The sequence below is a fragment of the Mandrillus leucophaeus genome, unplaced genomic scaffold (genome assembly GCF_000951045.1).
Source record: "Mandrillus leucophaeus isolate KB7577 unplaced genomic scaffold, Mleu.le_1.0 Scaffold1230, whole genome shotgun sequence".
Taxonomy (NCBI): Eukaryota; Metazoa; Chordata; class Mammalia; order Primates; family Cercopithecidae; genus Mandrillus; species Mandrillus leucophaeus.
Window position 1 is genome coordinate 85,582 of NW_012100655.1, and position 20,952 is coordinate 106,533.

Genomic DNA, 20,952 nt, shown 5'->3' on the forward strand with positions numbered 1-20,952 from the left:
GAAAGTTTATAGAACATGAGACTTTTGTAGAGTAACAACAAGTTAACAGAATATTTGAAGAAAATAAATTAAAACAAGGTAGGATTTCTGATATCTCCAAAGGCAATGTCAAGAGAATCATCATTTCTATTTAATGATTCAAAATTATATAATTTAGTATCACCATCATAATTCACATATGAGAAAAAAGGGAGGGAGATAGGAAGCAATAAGAAAAAGAAGGAGGTTGGGAAAGGAGGTGGGAGGAATGGTGAGAGAGAGGAAGAACAAGAGAAGGAAAGGAAACAAGAAAGGAAGGAACTGAGTGACAATGAGGATGGTGTACGTGTACATTTGTGTGTGTAGAATTTAGAATGATTGCATTAAAATACTAAATAGTAAGATATATAATCATGTTAAAATTAAAGCATTGCGTACATTATTATAAGGTGTTATCTTGGGAACATGTATATTAATCAATTTATACGATTTCATAAAGCTTTTACTGATAAATGGCAAACTATAATAAGTTTCTAGTTAATGACAAGTGAAAAGAAAATAATATTCAACAGTAAAGATCAATAGACAATTGTAAAACCACATAATGGGTACAAAAATAAAATGAATGAATAAAACCTACTACCTGATAGCACAATAGGGTGACTGTAGTCAATATAACTTAATTATATATGTCAAAATGACTTGAAGACTGTAATTGGATTACGTGTATCCAAGGATAAATGCTTGAGGGGATGAATACGTCATTCTCCATGCTGTGCTTATTTCACATTGTATGCCTGTATATAAACATCTCACATTCCCCTTAAATATGTACACCTGCTTTGTACCCACAATTTTTTTAATTAAAAAAATGATGTAAATGTAGTTGCGTTTGGAGCTGGAAGGATGAATTAGGTGACCATGCATGCCAGATTCTTCCTCACTCCTGATTCTTCTTTATATCCAGCTTAATGACCCAGCTGAAAAAATTTTTATAGTAAGCGCCACGTTTTATTTCATTTACAAAAACAAAACAAAACAAAACAAACAAACAAACAAACAAACAAAAAACAGACTGAAAATGAACTGTTTCTAAGGTCAGGATAGGTCACAAGGAAAGGTGTTAGGTGAGAGAAGAGAAGTTCATATACCTAATTATTGAACTTAATATATTATCCATCCTGAGCTTAATTCAGTTGAGCACAGTAGAACCAAGCGTTCGTTGTGTTTAAGCTATGAGCGTTTATGTACATTTGAGTTATTAACAGTGATCTTGCTATATTATATTATCAGGAAGTAAATCTCATTTCCTTCCAATGCAAAATAAAACAATGGGAAGAAGGTTTGCTTTTCTAACTCTTTGTCAAAGTCTTTTGTAGTATAAGATTCTTTTCATTTTAAATTACAAAACTGCACTTAGACAAACCAAACAAACCAATGTAAATACATAAATGACTAATTATGGGGTATCACCTGGGACCCAATGAAGGACTGATCAACCAAACATCAGGAAAGCTGGGGTTGGGGCATTCTTGGTGGCAGAAAATCCTTCTTTCTCTAGTTATGCCTTTAAACGGGCTGCACTACAAATTAGCTATTGCTGCATTTGTTGGTTAAAATTCTCCACTGTCAGGAATGAAAGGCTGGCTAAATTCTGGGGGCTCAGGTGTCTACCCTGTTCTGAGAAAGGACCTGGGGGTATAAACACACCTGCTTAAGGAACCTGCCTGTTGATTGTTTTCATACCAGGTCAAAGTATAGTTCAGTAGGTGGTCATACTCAAATGTGCCTATAAAACTACTGATTTCAGGAAGAAGATTAAAGAACTACTGTAACCTGGAGAAGAAAACAATTCTAACCATCTAATTGGTTGGAATAGGACTTCCTCACTTGTTTTGCTTTTTGATGATAAAAAAACAATCAATACAAAGGAAAGAGCATACAGAGATTAACTTGTAGAGAATATCTATCATCTATCTATCTATCTATCTATCTATCTATCTATCTATCTATCTATCTATCTATCTAGTTATCTAGCTAGCTAGCTATCATCTGTCTATATAACTCTTACCTATTTATCTATACAGGTAAGTAATTTTAGAAAATTAGAAGATTATGTGTCTGGAGATAATGTGATGTTGATCAAACCCATATTGGACATTCAAATTAATTATGGCTGTATAAATATAGTTACAGTTTAATCATGTTATATAGTGTAATAATTTTTCTGAACTTAAAAATGTTCCCTCAAATAAATAATTGTCTTTTTAAAACATCCCTTTTGTTTTGCATATATAGTAACTTAAAATAATTGCCACATTTTCTCCAAATCACCTAAATGTACAGGCAGCCAAGATAGGCAGTTATAGGGCTATTCAAAGTGCTTGGACTATCTTCTACCACATTATGAAAAAACAGCAATGTGTATATTTGACTGTATCATTCTTCCTTCAGCCACAGCAAATTGACTTTTGCTTCGTTTTCTTTTGTAAGCCAGTTTGGTTTCATTTTCTTTTTTTTTCTTTTTCACTTTCATTTTCTTTTGCAAGCCACTTTTAGAGATGACCTACATCTGCCAATGGTGCATCTGTTTGTTGATCTTGTATCAATAATTTACCCTGACCCAAATTAGAAATGATCATTCTACCAGCTTCCTCAGATATCTATGGTCCTTCTCTTTGTTTGAGCTTTGGATTTCTGAAGTATCCTTGTTTATAAAAAATGGAGTTTGGGAATTTGATTTTCTGTCTCCATGCTACTTTTGGTTGATTTCTGAAAAAGGAAGGATAGCGTGCCCACTTTACCATTTTCAGGAGGAAGTTCTGAATTACCTTTTATAAATACAGTAATGTTTAATATATATACATATTAATTACCTAAGGGTTTATAGAAATATAAGCCTTAAAAGTTTGATGAGGAAACTGTGCCTCAAAGATTTGTAATGATTTGTTCAAATCCCACACTACCATTAAAAGATTAATACTAATACTTAAGGCTTCTATTTTCCGTGAGCTTTCTTCTGGGGGCTGCTTTTAGTCATCTTTGCATCCCCAGCATCCAGAAATGCTGGATGCTCAGCCCACAATAAGCACCTAATAGATATCTATCAAATGAAATGTAATAAAATACTTGTCATATTTGTTTAAAAAGTATTAAAATCCCAACTAGAATGTAGTTTACATAAGGCAAAATGCCCAATACATATAAATAGGTGTTCTATTTTATAATAACTACAGGAGTGTAATGCAATGAAAATTAGATACTATTTTATATCCAACAGATTGGAAAAAGGGATTATGTGACTACACATAATAATATATTATGGCTATATGTAACTTTGTGTCATTCAGGGTTATGTAGTTATATGCTAAAATGTAATAACTAACATTCATTAATGTAACATATTAGTTATTACATTTACTACAACAGGGCAATAAATTCATCATAACATTCATAATCTCTGAGGATGGAGAAGAATGTAGAGCGTTTTGCTTCTTAAACTGTGTATTGGTTTCACAGACAGTTGATGGTTACATCATTATCTACTTTTTAAGAGTTTCTAAAACACTTCGTAACTTCCTTTTACTACAACCTCTATGTATGTTTTGAGTAGGAGTCATTTCTCTAAGTAACTGATATATAATGTGGTAAGTATGATCATTGATACATTTGAATCATTATAATCATTTTACATGTGAATATAATAATTATATGGAATTTTTGGCACTAAGTAGCTGGGAGGCCTTAGTGAAGTCATTTATATGTTTAGAACTCCAGTTTCCTTATTTTTTAATGTAAGGAGTAGGACATGAGGATACCTACACACGCTCTTACTTCAAACATTGTATGCTGCTAGAAATGCTTGGTGTGGGTGCTGACAATTTAACATATATAGAACTTTGGTAGAGATTACATGTAACTAATCATAACTTGAATTTGGTTCCTGATTAGTATATAAAAATACATAAAATATCAGTTTTGAGAATGTACCTATACTTTTTGTTTCATTCTAACCACTTATGCTTTTTCTCAGCTATCTAAATTGGCACGAATACGGATAGCAAGACCATGCAGTCAATTATGTTTATTAATATTAAAATAATAGGAGTAGCAAAATGACCCTCAAAATTAAATCTGGTCAATCACATTCAAATGACAAGAATAATAGTGGTAGTCATGATTTCTGAACATATTTATTTATTTTCTAATTATAAAGGGCAAAAATTTGGATTTCTTCATTGAACATATCTGCCTATTATTTGGGTTTTATATTGATTCACTGATTAATTTGCTATTAAAATATTGTTAGCCCCACTTACTTTTAAAAAAGAGGGATATGATAACCTCAGATGGTAACAATATGAATAACCAAATTTTATAAGTATTTTAATAAACATGGTGGATTTTTTCCCTGTGAGGAAATAATGACCAATTAACTAACCCAGAAGTGTTTATGAGGAAGTATGGGTGACAAAATATTTATTATATTTACTATCCAGTGAATTTTCCATACATATACTCAGTACAAGTAGCAACTGTCATTTTTTTTCCAATGAATTATGTAAATGACCTCATCAATCATTTTCACTTGCAATTATAACTTTTTTTCACACTGTGGAGGAAAATAGTCTATCACTATTCCTTCAGGATTTACTCACATTCCTCAGGCACCTTAGTAAGCTACTTTGAGTTTCATGTGTGGTTTCTTAACAGATAAATAGAAGAAGCTCCCTCATGTATCAGAACCAGGATGTTTGTAGTAACCTTTATATGAACGAAATATAGGGTGACTGTATAATCATCCAAAGTAGGCCATTTTGTGATGAGAAGCTGCTATTAAAAATCATTTCAGGACAACAAGTGTAAACCAAGATTTTCCTGGGCAAACCTCAATGAATGTTTACTTTATGCATGAAAAATAATTTATATTATTTGACTGACTTTCTGTAGGCATATTTTTTTTTCTCTAGCAATAAAGATGGATTTTCTTCATAATTTTATGGCAAAGCATGCCTTGTCATTACTTAAATTGACTCTTTGTTATTAATTTGAAACTCTTGTTTGTTATATAGAAGAGTAATATAGTTATTAAAGGTTTTGTTTCACATATAGTAATTTCCTGTGTCATCAAAGAAATCTGTATGATACATTAAAATAACTGAGTTTAGTAAGACAAAAGGAAATAATAATCATATACTAAGTGACTCAAATATTTTCTTTAGTAAATAAGTGCAGGTTGCAATTGAATGTGAGAAGAAGTCTTTGAGAAACAGATGTCAAGATGGCCTTAGACATGTAAAAGAGAAATGCTTGGGAAAGATAAATGAGAGGAGGAGGGAGTAGCAAGAGAGGCTTCAGGTAAAAAAAGATGTTTGAAACATATGAAAATGGGGCGGGGGGAGAAGTAGTTTGGATCAAAAGAATCTGAGTGCAGTACCCTCTAAGAAAGTTTTGTCCAGGCAAGTAGGAATCCTCCAACACAAATTGTCCTTCAGAGGGGCTCCTAGTCTGGCAGGAATGGATCTGAATTAATATTCCTACTGTGTTCAGTTATTGACAGAAAGCAGCCTGAGACAGCTTGGGTCTGGCGCAGACTCGGGGATCATCCTTAGTATTGGCAGGCGGCTAATGTTCTCACAGCAGGAGAATCAAGTGGCAAATTTTCAGGACTGCCACAATAATTTTCTTAAGAGAATATGATATTCTACCTCTCGCTCTAAAATACTCGATTTAGTTATTCATTTTATAATTAGAACTTTATTTCAGAGCACTATCTGGTATATAAGAAGAAGTTCATTCTTAGGCATTCACGTCAAATTAACTCTTTTTCACATATTTATGTTATACAATGTGTACATGAAGATTTCCAGATACTATTAACATACAAAAATATTATATGGTCTCACTAGTATAGAATATTGAGTGTATACATTATTCTATTTTTCCATCAAATCTTTTAAGCCACTTTATACATAGATGACAATTAAAACAAATTGTTTTCTGTTATTTTTCATGTAATATTAAATTATGAAAATAATTTGATGTTTTTACAGACTCTCAACAAACAATAGGTGTGTATTTTTGTTACGAAATCGTGATTTAAACATGCTTTTATTGTTAAAAAAAATTGTACAATCATAGATAATACCATGATAAGCATCTTAATGTCTGATGCTTTTCTGTGTCATTTGATTGAAAATGTTTTCTCCTTTATTAGAAAATGAGACCATCTAGATCAAGATTATAATTTCATTTGTCTTTGTAGTCCTAGCACTTGGCACATTTTTAGTACCCAGTATTATCTCTACAGATGGATAAAAACACTGGGTCAGAGATTGATATCACAGTGCTCTTTTTGTCATACAGTGTGCAACTCCTTGAGTTTATTATTCTACCTTCTCAGGAGTCAAGAGCTGAGACTACCCTAGCCACATACAATCCAAATGTGTCTGCTGACTATGTACTATAGGTTTTGTTGTGGTCTTGTGAATTAGGAAATTCAAAACTGAACCACCCTAGATTATTCAATAAAAGTATACATTGTGGCCGGGCGCGGTGGCTCAAGCCTGTAATTCCAGCACTTTGGGAGGCCGAGATGGGCGGATCACGAGGTCAGGAGATCGAGACCGTCCTGGCTAACACGGTGAAACCCCGTCTCTACTAAAAATACAAAAACACTAGCCGGGAGAGGTGGCGGGCGCCTGTAGTCCCAGCTACTCGGGAGGCTGAGGCAGGAGAATGGTGTAAACCCGGGAGGCGGAGCTTGCAGTGAGCTGAGATCCGGCCACTGCACTCCAGCCTGGGCGACAGAGCGAGACTCCGTCTCAAAAAAAAAAAAAAAAAGTATACATTGTGCCAGGAAAACTTTAAGGAAGCAGAAAATATGTCTTCAAATTAAATCAGCATTATTTTAAATTACGAGTCTATTGTTTAATAGTTGTGTGTCCTGGAAATTCTATAATCTTATATTTTCTCATTTTAAGGTAGGTATATTAATTTTTAAGAAATTCTCAAATTATTATTTTTTTAAAAATCATACCTGTTTTTTCCAAATAAATAGTTATCCAAAACATGTCACTGCTGCAAAAATCTCCCAGCTTCCAAAAAAAATCAGGACATCAAACACACTGTAAGTACTATGTTTTTAAAATTATGATGTACTTTTCAATCACCAAAATAACGCCAATGTAATATTGAAAGTAATTCATGAATATTCTGAACATAACTTAGATAGCTTAGAGAAAAGATGTAGATAAATTATCTATAATGAAATTTCTCTTATGTTATTGTCAAAACTGAGGAAAGATAACTTTGTAGTATTATTGAGGTCAATTTTCATATTACTTCTCTACTACCTGAGAAAAGGGCAATATAAATTACTATCAGCATGTGGATTTTAGATTACCAAAATATTGCTAGTATTTAAAAAAAAAAAAACAGAAAAAGCTTTTGTTTTTTTTCTAAAATCTTCCACTTGATTCAATCATTATTCAAGGAAAGATCAACTGCTTATATGTGCAGTGGTTTGCCATACCTACTAGATATTTCATTCTATAAAACTGAAATTTGGAGGTGAATGAAAACCTAAAATTTAAGTTGTTGCCAATATCTCAACAAGTCTAATTAGGAAATCAAACATTCCAGAAGCACACACCAACAGGGATTCTTAATACTTCAGGTTTTTTTACTTTTATTTTAAGTTCAGGGGTACATGTAAGGATTTGTTAGATAAACTTGTGTCATGGTGGCTTGTTTTACAGATTATTTCATCACCCAGGTATTAAGACCAGGCCCCATTGGTTATTTTTCCTGATCCTCTCCCTCCTCCCACCCTCCCCACTCTGATATGCCACAGTGTGTGTTGTTCCTCTCCATTTGTCCATGTGTTCTCATCATTTAGCTCCAACTTATAAGTGAGAATATGTGACAACTCAGTATTTCTAATTCCTCAGCTTATATGTACTTATTTACTTAGAGAAAATAATAGGAAATTATTGGAAGGAAATAATATAACAACATTTCTATACTATACACAAGTTTAGTAGAGCAAAATAATTACTGTAATGATGTACTTAAGTAAAAATATGTTAACTGATCTGTTCTCCAGGAATCTATATAGGGTTATAAGTGAAGTTTTGTAATTACTTTATAATAATGCATCCTTAGAAGTACAAGCTCAAAGCATTTTTACTCATATATAAGTGTATCTCAAATTGAAAACAATATTATAGTGTGCTCATTGTGTAGTGTAGGTATCAGAGCCCCAGTTCCACCAGAGTAGTGCCAGTTCTACCAGGTATCAGAATCCCAGTTCTGAATAAATACTGTAGAAAGCATTAGGTATTTACTGCTAGAGGCAAACATATCTTTCAATTATATGTGAATAATTGGAAAATTACAGAGTTTACTTGATTTTACCAAGTTAATCCACTTCTCACAGAGTTTTTCTTCATTTGCAAAGTAATGCAATATGGTAATAGAAGGACCATAGGGTTTGGGGTCTGAGAGCTGGCCTCTGACTACTAGAAAGCTTTCTTGAGGTTGCGTAAATAGCACATTCTATGTGCTTTAGTGATATATTTACTTGAGGGGGCCAGAGTTGTTTTGGCAGAGATTTTGCTAAGATTGTTTAACTAAGGTGTTGGTGGTGGGAGAAACTGATGAGATTTGGAATAGCGGAACTGAGGCATATGTTACTTAACATCTCTCAATTTGTATTCTCAAAGCATTACAAATAAAACTGACCATCCGGAGGCTATCTGCCAAGACACATTAGGTTGTACTATGGTAACAAACTACTTCCAAATCCCAGTGGCTTCCAACCCTAAATGTTTATGTCTCACTCAGATTACATGTCCATTTTAGTTCAGCTGTGGCTCTGTCCATGTCACCTTCACTCTGAGAGTGAAGTGATGGAGTAGCCTCTGAGTATGACTGAGTATCACCTGGCAGAAGGACAAGAGAGATGTAATAAACTTCACTGCTATTAAACCCACTGCTTGGTAGTGATGCATGTCAGTTATATACCATTAGCCCAAATCAATCACAGGGTGAGACCTGAGTTCAACAGGACAGGAATGTATAATCCTCCTGCAGGAAGGATTATCACCGATTACAGGAAAGTTAAAAGTTAGTGGGGTGACAAGTATAATTATTTCACAAGAAGAGGAGAAACATTGTTAATAGTACAGTTATTAGTCTGTGGAAGATTATTAATATAATTATTATAAAGATGAAATAATATAGTAAATTCTTTGAAAGTAAAATTTTAATTTATGCTGTTAAAATCTCATAAAATTTTTTATGTCAATATAAAGATTTTAACTTCACAAGCATCTGCATAAGCATCTTAACAAAAACATCTTCACAAAAAACAAATAGAGGGCAATGTGAATCTGATGATACAATGCAGTCCCCCAACCATCACACAGATAGCCAACAAAGCAGATGTGATACCCAGGTTGTTACAGCTCATATCTGGGAAATGGAACTGAGAATTCAGGATTTGTTTGACCACTCCACTTTCTTTCACAAAATGAGAAGACAAGCACTAAAAAAATACCAAAGAGGTGGCAATCAAAAGTAATAACACTTCTCTCAAGGCCAGGGTAGTCCAACATAAACATGTCGGACTGGCCTGTTCTCTTGTATTCAAATGCTTGATGTATTTCTTAGCAATTCAAATCAGCTTGATAGGTTAAGGATAAAACGAGTGGGGGCTATATTTGCTAAGGTGTTTAGATTCAAAGTAAAAGAATTCTGAATAGGTACTGTAGAAAGCATTAGGTATTTACTGCTAGAGGGAAGCACATCTTTGAAATATATGCGAATAACCTGGAAAATTATAGATTTACTTGATTTTACCAATGTTAGTGTTTAGTTTTTCGGACCCCTTTTCACTGGAGAATGAGAAATTTTCTAAAATAGGTGTGTTGTTAAGTCTAGAATGACCTTACTCAAATGAAGATGGGGTTACCTATGGGCAATAAAGAGAAGAGTAATTTATTACTTTTGATGAATTCCTTTATTACTGGATGTTTCTATCACAATTCAGAAGTCAGCTGAATCTTTTCACTTTTAAGCACACAGGTGTATAAGAAAGCAATCGTTGGAGAGGTAATACTTGAGTCTCAGTTTTGCTGATAAACAGATTTGTGTTTTTGCTATTTTTCTGTGGTCTTTGGTTTTCTCATTTATAAAAATAAGGAAGAGAGTTATTTGATCTCTCCAATATCACTTCTAGTAAAATGTGATAGTTATGCTTCCTCCCAAATATATGTGCAAGATGAGTCACCTATTGATAATTTGATGATCATAAAATCTTTGACAAAGTTCTTGGAAAAAGATGGCTGGGTTCTTCCGACTTAAAAGAAATGAGCAACAGTATGTACAATAATGTTTTCCTTTTTATTCAAACCTGTCTTTACTCAATTTTTCTTAAGTCTTCTTTTCTACCCATCCATTTTCTATACATTTTACCAGACTAATTATTACTTCTTTTCCTGTAACTCTTTACCTTTTAATTTTTATTTTGGTTGTGATGGTTTAAGGTCACCACATATGGGTGTACAGATTGTATGCTATGCAAATTTAGGGGACACCAGTCATATTTTGGGGGAATAATTTTTATGAATGTTAATGACAGTTGTGGGAGTGCTAAAAATGTATTTTATTATTTTAATATTGTGTATTTCTGGCACAGAATTCTCACTTTTTGAGTATTATGTCAGGGCACTTCGTATGACAAATGTGTTGGTCTTACTAAATATAATGTTATTGTGTAATACCTTTTTGTCTGCCATTATGACTTTCCTACTCAATTCTAATATCCTTAAACTATACTTTCATACATGATTTGATTGAACTTTCTACCATCCATTTTTTCTTTGAATTATTTAGTGTTGATAAGGCAGATGATGAAGATGATGAGGATTTAACAGTGAACAAAACCTGGGTCTTGGCTCCAAAAATTCATGAAGGAGATATCACACAAATTCTGAATTCATTGCTTCAAGGCTATGACAATAAACTTCGTCCAGATATAGGAGGTAAGTTTGAGTTACCATTCTGGGAATTTGATGACTATTAAACATATCATTACTGGTACTATTTTAATCATTTTTTCTTATTCTTTGAGTGTGTGGTGTATGTCAGAAAATCTGCTGAATTTGAGGATTATTGGTTGGAATGGTCACTAATGTTTTGAGGAGTTCACAGTCTGAAATAAGAAGAAAGAAAAAAAATGTAATTATTTTCCAACTGCTACAACAATATCTGACAGAGTTTTGATAAAACTGCCTAAGACTGAGAAATACTTCATAAAAGAGCTAATATTTGAAAGATAAGATATAGAATAATGACCATTTTTACAAATAATGAATATTTTACATTCTCATTTCCAAAATTATAATTTTTCATGCCATATTGCACTGGGTAAGACTAGAGTATAATGTTGAATAATCTCAAATTGTTTCTGATACCTGGTAAAGCAATCCCTGTTTCAATAGTAGGTATGATGTTTGCTTAAACGTCTTTTTTAAGGACAGTTTTTTTCTTTTTTTTTGTTACACTCTCTTCTTATTTTGCTAGGGTTCTTTCTTTCCCTACACATCTACAAGTATGTGTGATGTGAAAACACAGTCTTCAAAACAGGTTTTTTTCTGGGTATATAAAAATGTCAGAAAGCTAGAGAGAAATGTGTTTAAGAAACTGAACGGTGATAGGGAAAAGAAACAAAAGGGAGAATTTTGTGCTCAACCCTGGCATCATATATTAGTAGTATTTGCTATGTATCTATATGGGCAGTGAATTTCTTGCATTTAATTAATGTTTGGTTTATTTTAGTATTTTGGAAGTTTCACGTTTTTGTTCTAGTTTTACCTTCGTACTTTTAATAGCCTTAGTCTTTCATTTATTAGCTCTTTACTCAGAATTCTCAGTTGTTATTGATATTATTTAACTCCCACATACTGTTCATAGAACAATTAATGATCTTTTTCTATTTTCTTTTTTTCCTTCTCCTTTGCTTTATTATTTTTAATTACATATATTCTGCTTTGTCACAATATGTACTATTTGCAAATTTGTTTAACAGCATTTTCCCAATCTTTGTTTTAGTCTTTAGGCTCTATCAGTGTATGCTGGAGGCTATATTCTTTAGGAAGCTAACACAAGAACACAAAACCAAATACCACCCATTCTCACTTATAAGTGGGAGCTAAATGATGGGAATTCATGAACACTAAGAAGGGAATAGCAGACACTGGGTGGAGGGTGGGAAGGAGGGGAGGAGCAGAAAAGATAACTATTGGGTAATGGGCTTCATACCTGCGTGATAAAATAATCTTTACAACAAACCCCTATGACATGAATTCATCTACGTAACAAACCTTCGTGTGTAACCCGAACCTAAAATCCAAGTTAAATAATAATAAAAAAAATTCTTATCATTGGTCTATTTTGCTAAAGTTATTTTAGTCATCTCTTTATTTAGTAGATTTTTCAGAAAGTTGTTTTATGTAAAAATTATTTTTCTATTGATTTGAAACTTGAAGGACTGAGTGGCTATATAGAAAATCCTCAATTTATGTTTTCTTCCACTGACTTTTCACTTTCATAGCCTAATCACACTGGTAAGTTGCTTTGTGTATTATTTTTGAAAAGTCTAATGCCAGTCTGTTATTCAGTCCTTGTAATTTACTTAATCTTTTTTTTTTTTCCTCCTGCAAGCCTTTAAGATTTTTTAAGAAACCTTTCAAATGAAGTATTTTCTTAGTATATATTTCAGAGTTGTTCAATTTGGGTAACCGTTTTTCTAGACACTGTTAAATTTTTTCAAAATGTAATTTCAGGTTTTTTTTCAACCTTGGGAAAAGGCATTTACTTCCGTATGTATGTATTTATTTAGGAATATAAAGTTGAATATTTGTTCTGTTACATTGTTTTGGTTTTCTTCTTCATGAATTCCCACTGTAGGTGTGTGAGTCACACTTTGCCTGCTTTGTATCTGCACAATATTCTCCGTGACTTTCTGACTTCTCTTTATGTCATTTGTATTCTCTTCATTTTTTCCTGCCTATTATTAAGCTGTTTTAGTTGATTCATTGGTGACCATCATAATTTTGTCTTTTTCTTCTGTTTTTTTGAAGTTCAACCAATTCTTTATTTATTTTTTCCTTTTTGTGTATGCGTGTGTGGGTGAGAAATGTATTTATCTTGCTGAGTTTCTGAATTATTTTATTCAAGGTGATTTTTTCTTATTCCTAAATTTTTGTTTGAATATACTTAACTGTGGGGAGTATTTTCTTACAGTTTCTTCTGCTTATTATTTTGTGTGGGAATTTTCCACAATTGATTTGTATTAGATCTTGATATCTTATTTCTGCAATAACTATTTTGTCCTTTTAATTTTGTGGTTTGTGGGTGTTCTACAAGATCTTATCTTATTGATGTATTTTAATGTAATGATAGCAAAGTTCAGACTGTGGATTTGATTGTGGTGGGGCAGAAATTCTATTACCTTCAATTCTTTGATTCTTCTGTTACTTGTAGAAGCATGAGGTAGTCCCCTTGACTTTTCCTTGTCACTATACAATTTCCTAAGCTCACTTCTGTTTTTGTTTTTGACATTTTTCTTGGCCCAGAAACAACCTATTTTGAATATCACTCTTTTATATCACACGTACTTGTAGATCCTTTTCCTCTTAGTTCTTGTACTGATCTCCAACATGTTTAAATACTTTCGTATTAATGTTATACTTACTTTCTTCAGTGGACTTTGGGATCTACCTTAGGTCCATCACTGACTCGCTTCTGTCTTTTACAGAGCCTATTTCAGGCTGCTGTGCCCACCATAAACTGTTGCCTTAGAGTAGAGGTGAGACAATGTTTGAAAGATTTATTTCTACGATTTAGTATTTGGGGTTTTATTTGTTTGCTTGTTTGACTTTTATACTCATTTTGAAGTGTGGGCATTTTTTGTCTTCAAGTTATGCTGAAGACTTAATTTTTGTTTACTTCTATTTTTCTGGGTTTTTTTTGTTTTTTTATACTTTTTGAAGGAAATAATGGGAGATGAAGACACAGGGAATTTATGTAAATTTTCTCATGTACTGCTTTAGACTTCTACAATTTATTTCTTTGTAATTTCTACTTTGTCACATGCAGTAGTTAGTGAATATTGTTTAATTTCAAAAATTAGCCGGTGTTCTATGTATATTTTTGTTATTGGTTTCTACATTAATTTAATCTGGGTCTGAAAACATACTTAAGTCAGATTTTTAATTCTTGTTGCTCAAATAATCTATACATCTACTGAAAGAATTGTGTTAAAAATCTCTGACTACAATGGTTGAGTTAGCCTTTTAAAATTTTTTTAGCCCAGTAAGATTTTGCTTTATACATATTGAAATTGTTTTAGGTACACACAAATTTAGGACTGTTATATCTCCTTTTAAAAAAGAAGTTTAACTTTTATTTTTATGGATACATAGTGGATGTTTATATTTATGGGGTACGTGAGGTATTTTTATATACAAATACAATGTGTAATAATGACAACAGGATGTCAACAGGATGACAACAGGATGGGGTATTCACATCAAGTGTTTATAATTTCTTTTTGGTACGAACATTCCAGTTATAATCTGTTGGTTATTTTTAAATGTATGATATATTGTTATTGACTATAGTCATCCTGCTATGCTATCAAATAATAGATCTAATTTATTCTATTTGACTATATTTTTATACTCATTAACCATCCCTGCTACCCCACCTCACTACTCTCTGGTAACCATCATTCTATTCTAACTCTATGAGTTCAATTGTTTTGATTTTTAACCCCTACGAATGAGTGAGAACATGTGATGTTTGTTTTTCTGTGCCTGGCTTATTTCTCTAAACGTAATGTCATCCAGTTCTATCCATGTTGTTGCAAATGACAGACTCTTATACTTTTTTTGTGGCTGAATAGTAATCAATTGCATACATATACCACATTTTCTTTGGGATGGTTACACCTTCTGTTAAATAACAGTTTTATCATTAGAAAACAATCATTCTGGTCTGTAGAATACATTTTTCTGTAACATTTAATTTGATTGATATTATATATCTACATTTGTTTTCTTTGAGTTATGATTTGACTTTTATTTTTTTTTTTTTTAAGATGGAGTTTCGCTCTTGTTGCGCAGGCTGGAGTGCAATGGTGCAATCTTGGCTCACCGCAACCTCCTCCTTCCGGGTTCAAGCAATTCTCCTGTCCCAGCCTCCCGAGTAGCTGGAATTATAGGCATGCACCACCATGCCCAGCTAATTTTGTATTTTTAGTAGAGACGTGGTTTCTCCATGTTGGTCAGGCTAGGCTCGAACTCCTGACCTCAGGTGACCCACCCGCCTCGGCCTCCCAAAGAGCTGGGATTACAGGCATGAGTCACCACTCCTGGCCAATTTGACTTTTTAATCTTTTTTCATATTTTAGTTTTCAGCAATTTTGTGTCCTTCATTAAGTAATTTCTTTTAGGAAATATGTATATTGCTTCCGTTTCCTAGTCATCAAGTCTGACAATTACTTTCTTTTAAATAGAGTGGTTAATGCAGATATGTTTAAGGTAATAATTGAATATTTTGTGTTAAATCTACAAACTTTCTATTGTTTTCTGTTTTGTTAATCTGCTTAATTCATTCTCTACTGGTTATATTTTTCTCTATTTTTCCCTTTTTTGAATTGATTAAATATTTGTAGTTTTATTTTATCCTTCTATCGTTGCATTGTATACATATTCATTTATAAGTTTTAGTCAGTAAAATATGCACTTTATTACATTTAATCAGAAATCAATAATTATCATAATTCAAAGAAAATTCAAACCTTTTTCCATAAACTACAGAGTCATTTTGCTATTATGTCTATATATTTTATTCTATATTTATCTGAAATACCAAAAGACATGATTATTATTGTTTTTAGGTGTTTAAAAGCAATTAACTTATACCAATAAATTATCCTTTCTGGTGTTAATTCCTTTCTTAAATACCCTATTTCCACTTATAAATATATTGTCTGCAGTATTTCTTTTAGTGCGAGTCTCTCGAAATGGAATATTTCAGTTTTATATGAAAATTATTTTGTATTGCCTTCATTTTGAATATTTCCAATGGATATGGAAACCCTGTTATCTCCTTTCCAAACTTCATAAATATCACTCAATTTTCTCCTGACTTTTACTATTTCTGTTGGGGAGTCACATTTCAACATTAATCTTGATATTTTGAAGATAAAATGTATTTTATCTCTGGATAACTTCAACATTTTCTTAGTCTTTGATTTTCTACCGTTTTATTTTAGTGTCCCTAGATTTGTTTTGTTTCAAATTTATATTGAGGAGTTTATAGGACCTCTTGAATCTGTGGGTTGAAACATAGCTGCTTTTGAAATTCTTGGCCTGTATTTCGTCAGACATTTTTCTTCTGTCTCAATTTCTCTGCAACTCCACTGCGGGTATGTTTGACCTCTGCCGTGTCATTACATCTCATACGCTCTTCTACAGTTTTCTCTCTACTCTATTTGTGTTTCAATCTGCTCTTTATTACAGACCTCTTTTCCCATTCAGTGTTTCTCATTTGTAGTATTTACACCCAATTTTTATATCATTTTCAGGTATTCTATAATATTTGCAATCTTTTCATTTATTTTCTTACATGTATATTAACTGAAGTTATTTTAAAATGTTTGATCATTACAATGTCTTGATAACTTGAGTAACTTTATAAAATTTTATTTTCCATTGTATCTCTCTGTTTAAGGTTATGTGGTTGTATTTCATGGAATGTTTCTTAATTTCATGTTGAATGCGAGTAGGGTATGTGAAAAATAATGGAGATTCTACATGATATTATTTTCTTCCAGAGAGGACTTAATGTTGTTTCGATAGTGAGATTGAGTAAAGAAAATCACTGTCATTTGGTCAGAACTAGCATAATTTCCTTGCTAAAACTTTTATTTTGCCTAAGACCCAACCATTTGAGATACATGAACTGACAGCCTGAGGTTTGTTCCAGGATCCTCTCTTCTTGGTTGGCTAGACATCCCTAAAATAGCTCAACTCTCTTCATGTTGTTTTAGATGCTTAGGAGCTGCTTATATTTGGTTTGTCAACATCACATATGTACAATTTAGAAAACAAAAAATGCCTTGAGGGGAAACCACATGTAGAATGTTCAATTAAATTCTGTGTGTGTGTGTGTGTGTGTGTGTGTGTGTGTGTGTGTGCGTGTGTGTGTGTATTCCAGGGAAATCCTAGCTGTCTTGATAGTCCTTAATTTCAAGTTTTGTCTCTCTAGCCAAATAAAAGAGCTAAAAGTTCTAAGCTGATCTGTTCTGTTCAGTCACTATTGCTGTGCTGTCAAACAGCAAATATATCAAGGGGAAAAAGTGGCCAAAGAATAATGTAGAACTCATCTCATTTTCATTATTTTCGGGAAACTGTTACATCAAATTCTAGCTATCTGGTTTGCTGTGCTTTCTTCACTATCTGTGTGTTTTTATTAAAAATGCATTTTATAGTTGTCTTTATGGTGGTGGATATTTTGATATCAATTAAACAACAAAGGAAGCATCAGAAGTCTGTATTTCTGTTTTACTCCTTATACTCTACTATAATTATTTTGTGTCTGTTTTCTCTAATGTAAGTTCCCTAAAACTATAAATCACTGTATTCTTAATTGCTAAATCAATGCTTAAAATATAAACCAGGTTCTCTTAATATTTACCAAATATTTGTAGAATAGAATCCATTGCATATAGTCTTTTTTAGTCCATGTGTAGGTATTTTGATAGTTGCCCTGCTCCATGAGTTTTGCAGTTTATTTATTTCAGATCAAGCTATAAATGTTCAAATTTTATATCCACTTGGGATAGCATCACTGTGTTTAATACATTAAGTTAAATATGTCCTCGATACCTTGATAACTGTATCATGCATAGTGGCATTTTTTTCTGTGCATCTGACTGTATACACATGATAGGTGACTTAATGTTGAAATAATTTTTGTATGTATAGCTTTCTGTCCAAAATATGTTTTAGTAACCTTTGTCTTTGGTGTTGCTATGAAAACTTATATAACCAACTTATTGAGGTCTTCTGAACTTAATGGAGAATTAACATAAAAAGGTTTTGTTCATCCAGTTAAGCTTCTATTGCTTTATGATGAATATCATAAATGATGATGAATATCATATGATGAATATCATGCAGTGGCATGATCACAGCTGACTGCAGCTTCAACCTCCTGGGGCTGAGCTTAGCTGATCCCCCCACCTCAGCCTGTGGAGTAATTGGGACTAGAAGCATGCCACAGCCCGCACAGCTAATTTTTGTATTTTTTGTAGAGACGGGGTTTCACCATGTTGCCCAGACTGGTATCAAACTCCTGAGCTCAAGCGATCTGTCTGCCCCAGCCTCCCAAAGTGCTGTGATTACTGGCGTAAGCCACCATGCCCAGCCTATTTTCCTACTTCTTAACAACTTTTCAAGTAGATTCTATGACTTTCCAAACAGTTTCAGTTATTTAAATAGTTCAACCTAATATAAAACATTTAATATCCAGATTAAAATACATCCTCTCCTGAGACGCAGGGAAGATAAGCCCCACTAGGGTGACACTGTGGGAGTCGGAGGATGGTAAGAAAGGGAGTAGTGTGGCCTGTTGTTTTATTCCATCTCTTTATCTCTTCTGTGTTTCTAGTGATGGGGACATGGGGGAGATATAAAGAAGACTAGTCTACATGTTTTAACTGGGCATAGTTGCAACCTTAGTCTTGTTACTCGTTACTTCTTTTTGGGATAACGCCAACTGGCCTTAGGTGTAAGTTAAGGGCTAGATGTGTAAATAATGACTTTTATGGTTAGGAAGTATAAATAATTTTTGTTGTTTTTCATAGGCATTTTATTGGCTCAATTCCCTGGCTTAGGAAATCTGGATGCTTATCTGTATCTTCCACCTGCCTTAACTCCTTTCAGCAGCAATCTAGTCGGAAGATATGTGCTGCTCATGCACAACTCTCTTGAGGTCAACAATCCTGTGAGATGCTGCTAACCAAGTTATTTTCTTTTGGCGTGCTTTATAGCCACAAGAAAACAAAATATCCTAAAAGTGCTGAAGAGTAGATGTGCAGCTCTTCCTCTGCTTATTCTTCTTTAAGTCCTATCACTTCTAGGTTTCCTTTTCCCCGATCAGGTATGGGAGCAAGAGCAGGTTGCCAAATCTGCTGCCTAAATGTATATTTAAGTAGAGAATGAGAAACCAGTCTTCAATTTTCCTGAGAAGACATTCTAGGGAGTACACACACACACACACACACACGCGCGCGCCATTTAAATATAGATATATGGGGTTTGTTTGTGTGTATTTTGTAGTGGGATATACACTACACGACACCTGTATTATAAGGTGCAAAAAGTAATTTATAATGAAATATTTCACATTCTATATGAAAATGCTCAGGTTTAACTACGCTGAAGGAAATTATGAAGCTGCCAGATGCTTGCATTTATACAAAGAATGACTGTATATTAGAAAGCCCACATAAATCAAGAGATATAAGTGTGTCTTATCAGTGACTCCAGTACTATGAGCAACATTGTAGTTGGTGATATGGCTAGGTAAAATGGTGTAAAACATTTTGTAAAATTCAGAACAAAATAAATACCATCTTCCTGTGTTTTATTTTTCAGGAATTCCTGGCAAACACAAAAATACTTCGTGGTTACAAGACAGGGTATTCAAAATCTTGTTAAATATGGGACAATTTTTCATCGCATATGACTGCTTTATGAAGTTCTAGGACTTCATCCACTAAACACTATTACTAATAATCTCAATTTTTGTGATGAACACAAGCAGCTGCCCAGAAATTTTCAAAATAATTTACAGGAGACATGGTGTTCTCATTGAGAACCACTGGTGAACATTGTTCAGTAAAACTTACTGAAATGATAGAAATGTTGTTCTGCATTGCCCATTTTTGTAATCTCTGGCCACAAGTGGCTGTTCTGTACTTGAAATGTGATTAGTGTGCTTATGAAATATTTTTATTTCATTTAAATGCAATTAATTTCTATTTAAATTTAAACAGCCATATGTTTCTACTAGCTATAGTATTAGCTCAGCCTTAAGAATCTACTTATCCCTATGCACCTTTTCATCCATATATATCTACATGTAACCTGGGAAGGTTGTCAAGTGGTGTTTGACATTTCCTTGTTATTTAAGGCCTCAGAAGTATCTACACTCAAACTTGGCATCTATCTTTGGGTCAAGGACTTCTGCTGTATAGTCTAGGGAAACTGGAATGTGTTAATCATACTTATTTCAAAGTCTATGTGTGATATGGGCCTGGAGTTTTCCTTCTTGGGACATGTTTATAAGCTCTACCATTTAATAACTATAGCCTTTCTGTTAACTAGATCAAGATTTTATTTTTCTCAATTTTATAACCTGTAACATTATTTTCATTTTTATTTACTTTTGAAAAATTGATTTCCTACTGACTTTTTCCTGATTCATGGATTATTTTGTAATGTTACCTAATATCTAAATATTTGGAGATTTTTAAAGATACATTTTTTGTTAATAATTTCTATTTTAACTTCGTTGTGGTCAGAGAATATACTTACATTATTTCAACCTTATATAAGCATGATACAATAATCAAAACCAGGAAGATAATATTGATATGTTACTACCAGTGAATACTTGGCCCCACTTCCCAATTGTCTCAATGACATATTCACAGAAGGATGATTCAGTTCAGAAATAATACTACATTTTTGTTGCTTCACTGGTGAATTTCAAAAAATATAGAAGAAAGAACTACTATAAGTCTTACACAAATTCTTTCAAAGAAATAGAGAAAGGATACTCCACTCATTTTATTAAACCAGCAAAATCCTGATAACTAAACCAGACAGG

General features: G+C 33.0%; 1 protein-coding gene across 2 annotated transcripts in view; it reads left to right on the forward strand.

Moving 5' to 3' along the window:
• Positions 1–20,952, forward strand: part of GABRG1 (gamma-aminobutyric acid (GABA) A receptor, gamma 1) — an 83,781-nt gene that overhangs the window by 17,947 nt on the left and 44,882 nt on the right. For both annotated transcript variants that reach the window (XM_011971619.1, XM_011971620.1), the window contains exon 2: positions 10,879–11,027. In XM_011971619.1, the coding sequence (XP_011827009.1) occupies positions 10,879–11,027 (149 nt within the window). The remainder of the gene's footprint in view (positions 1–10,878; positions 11,028–20,952) is intronic.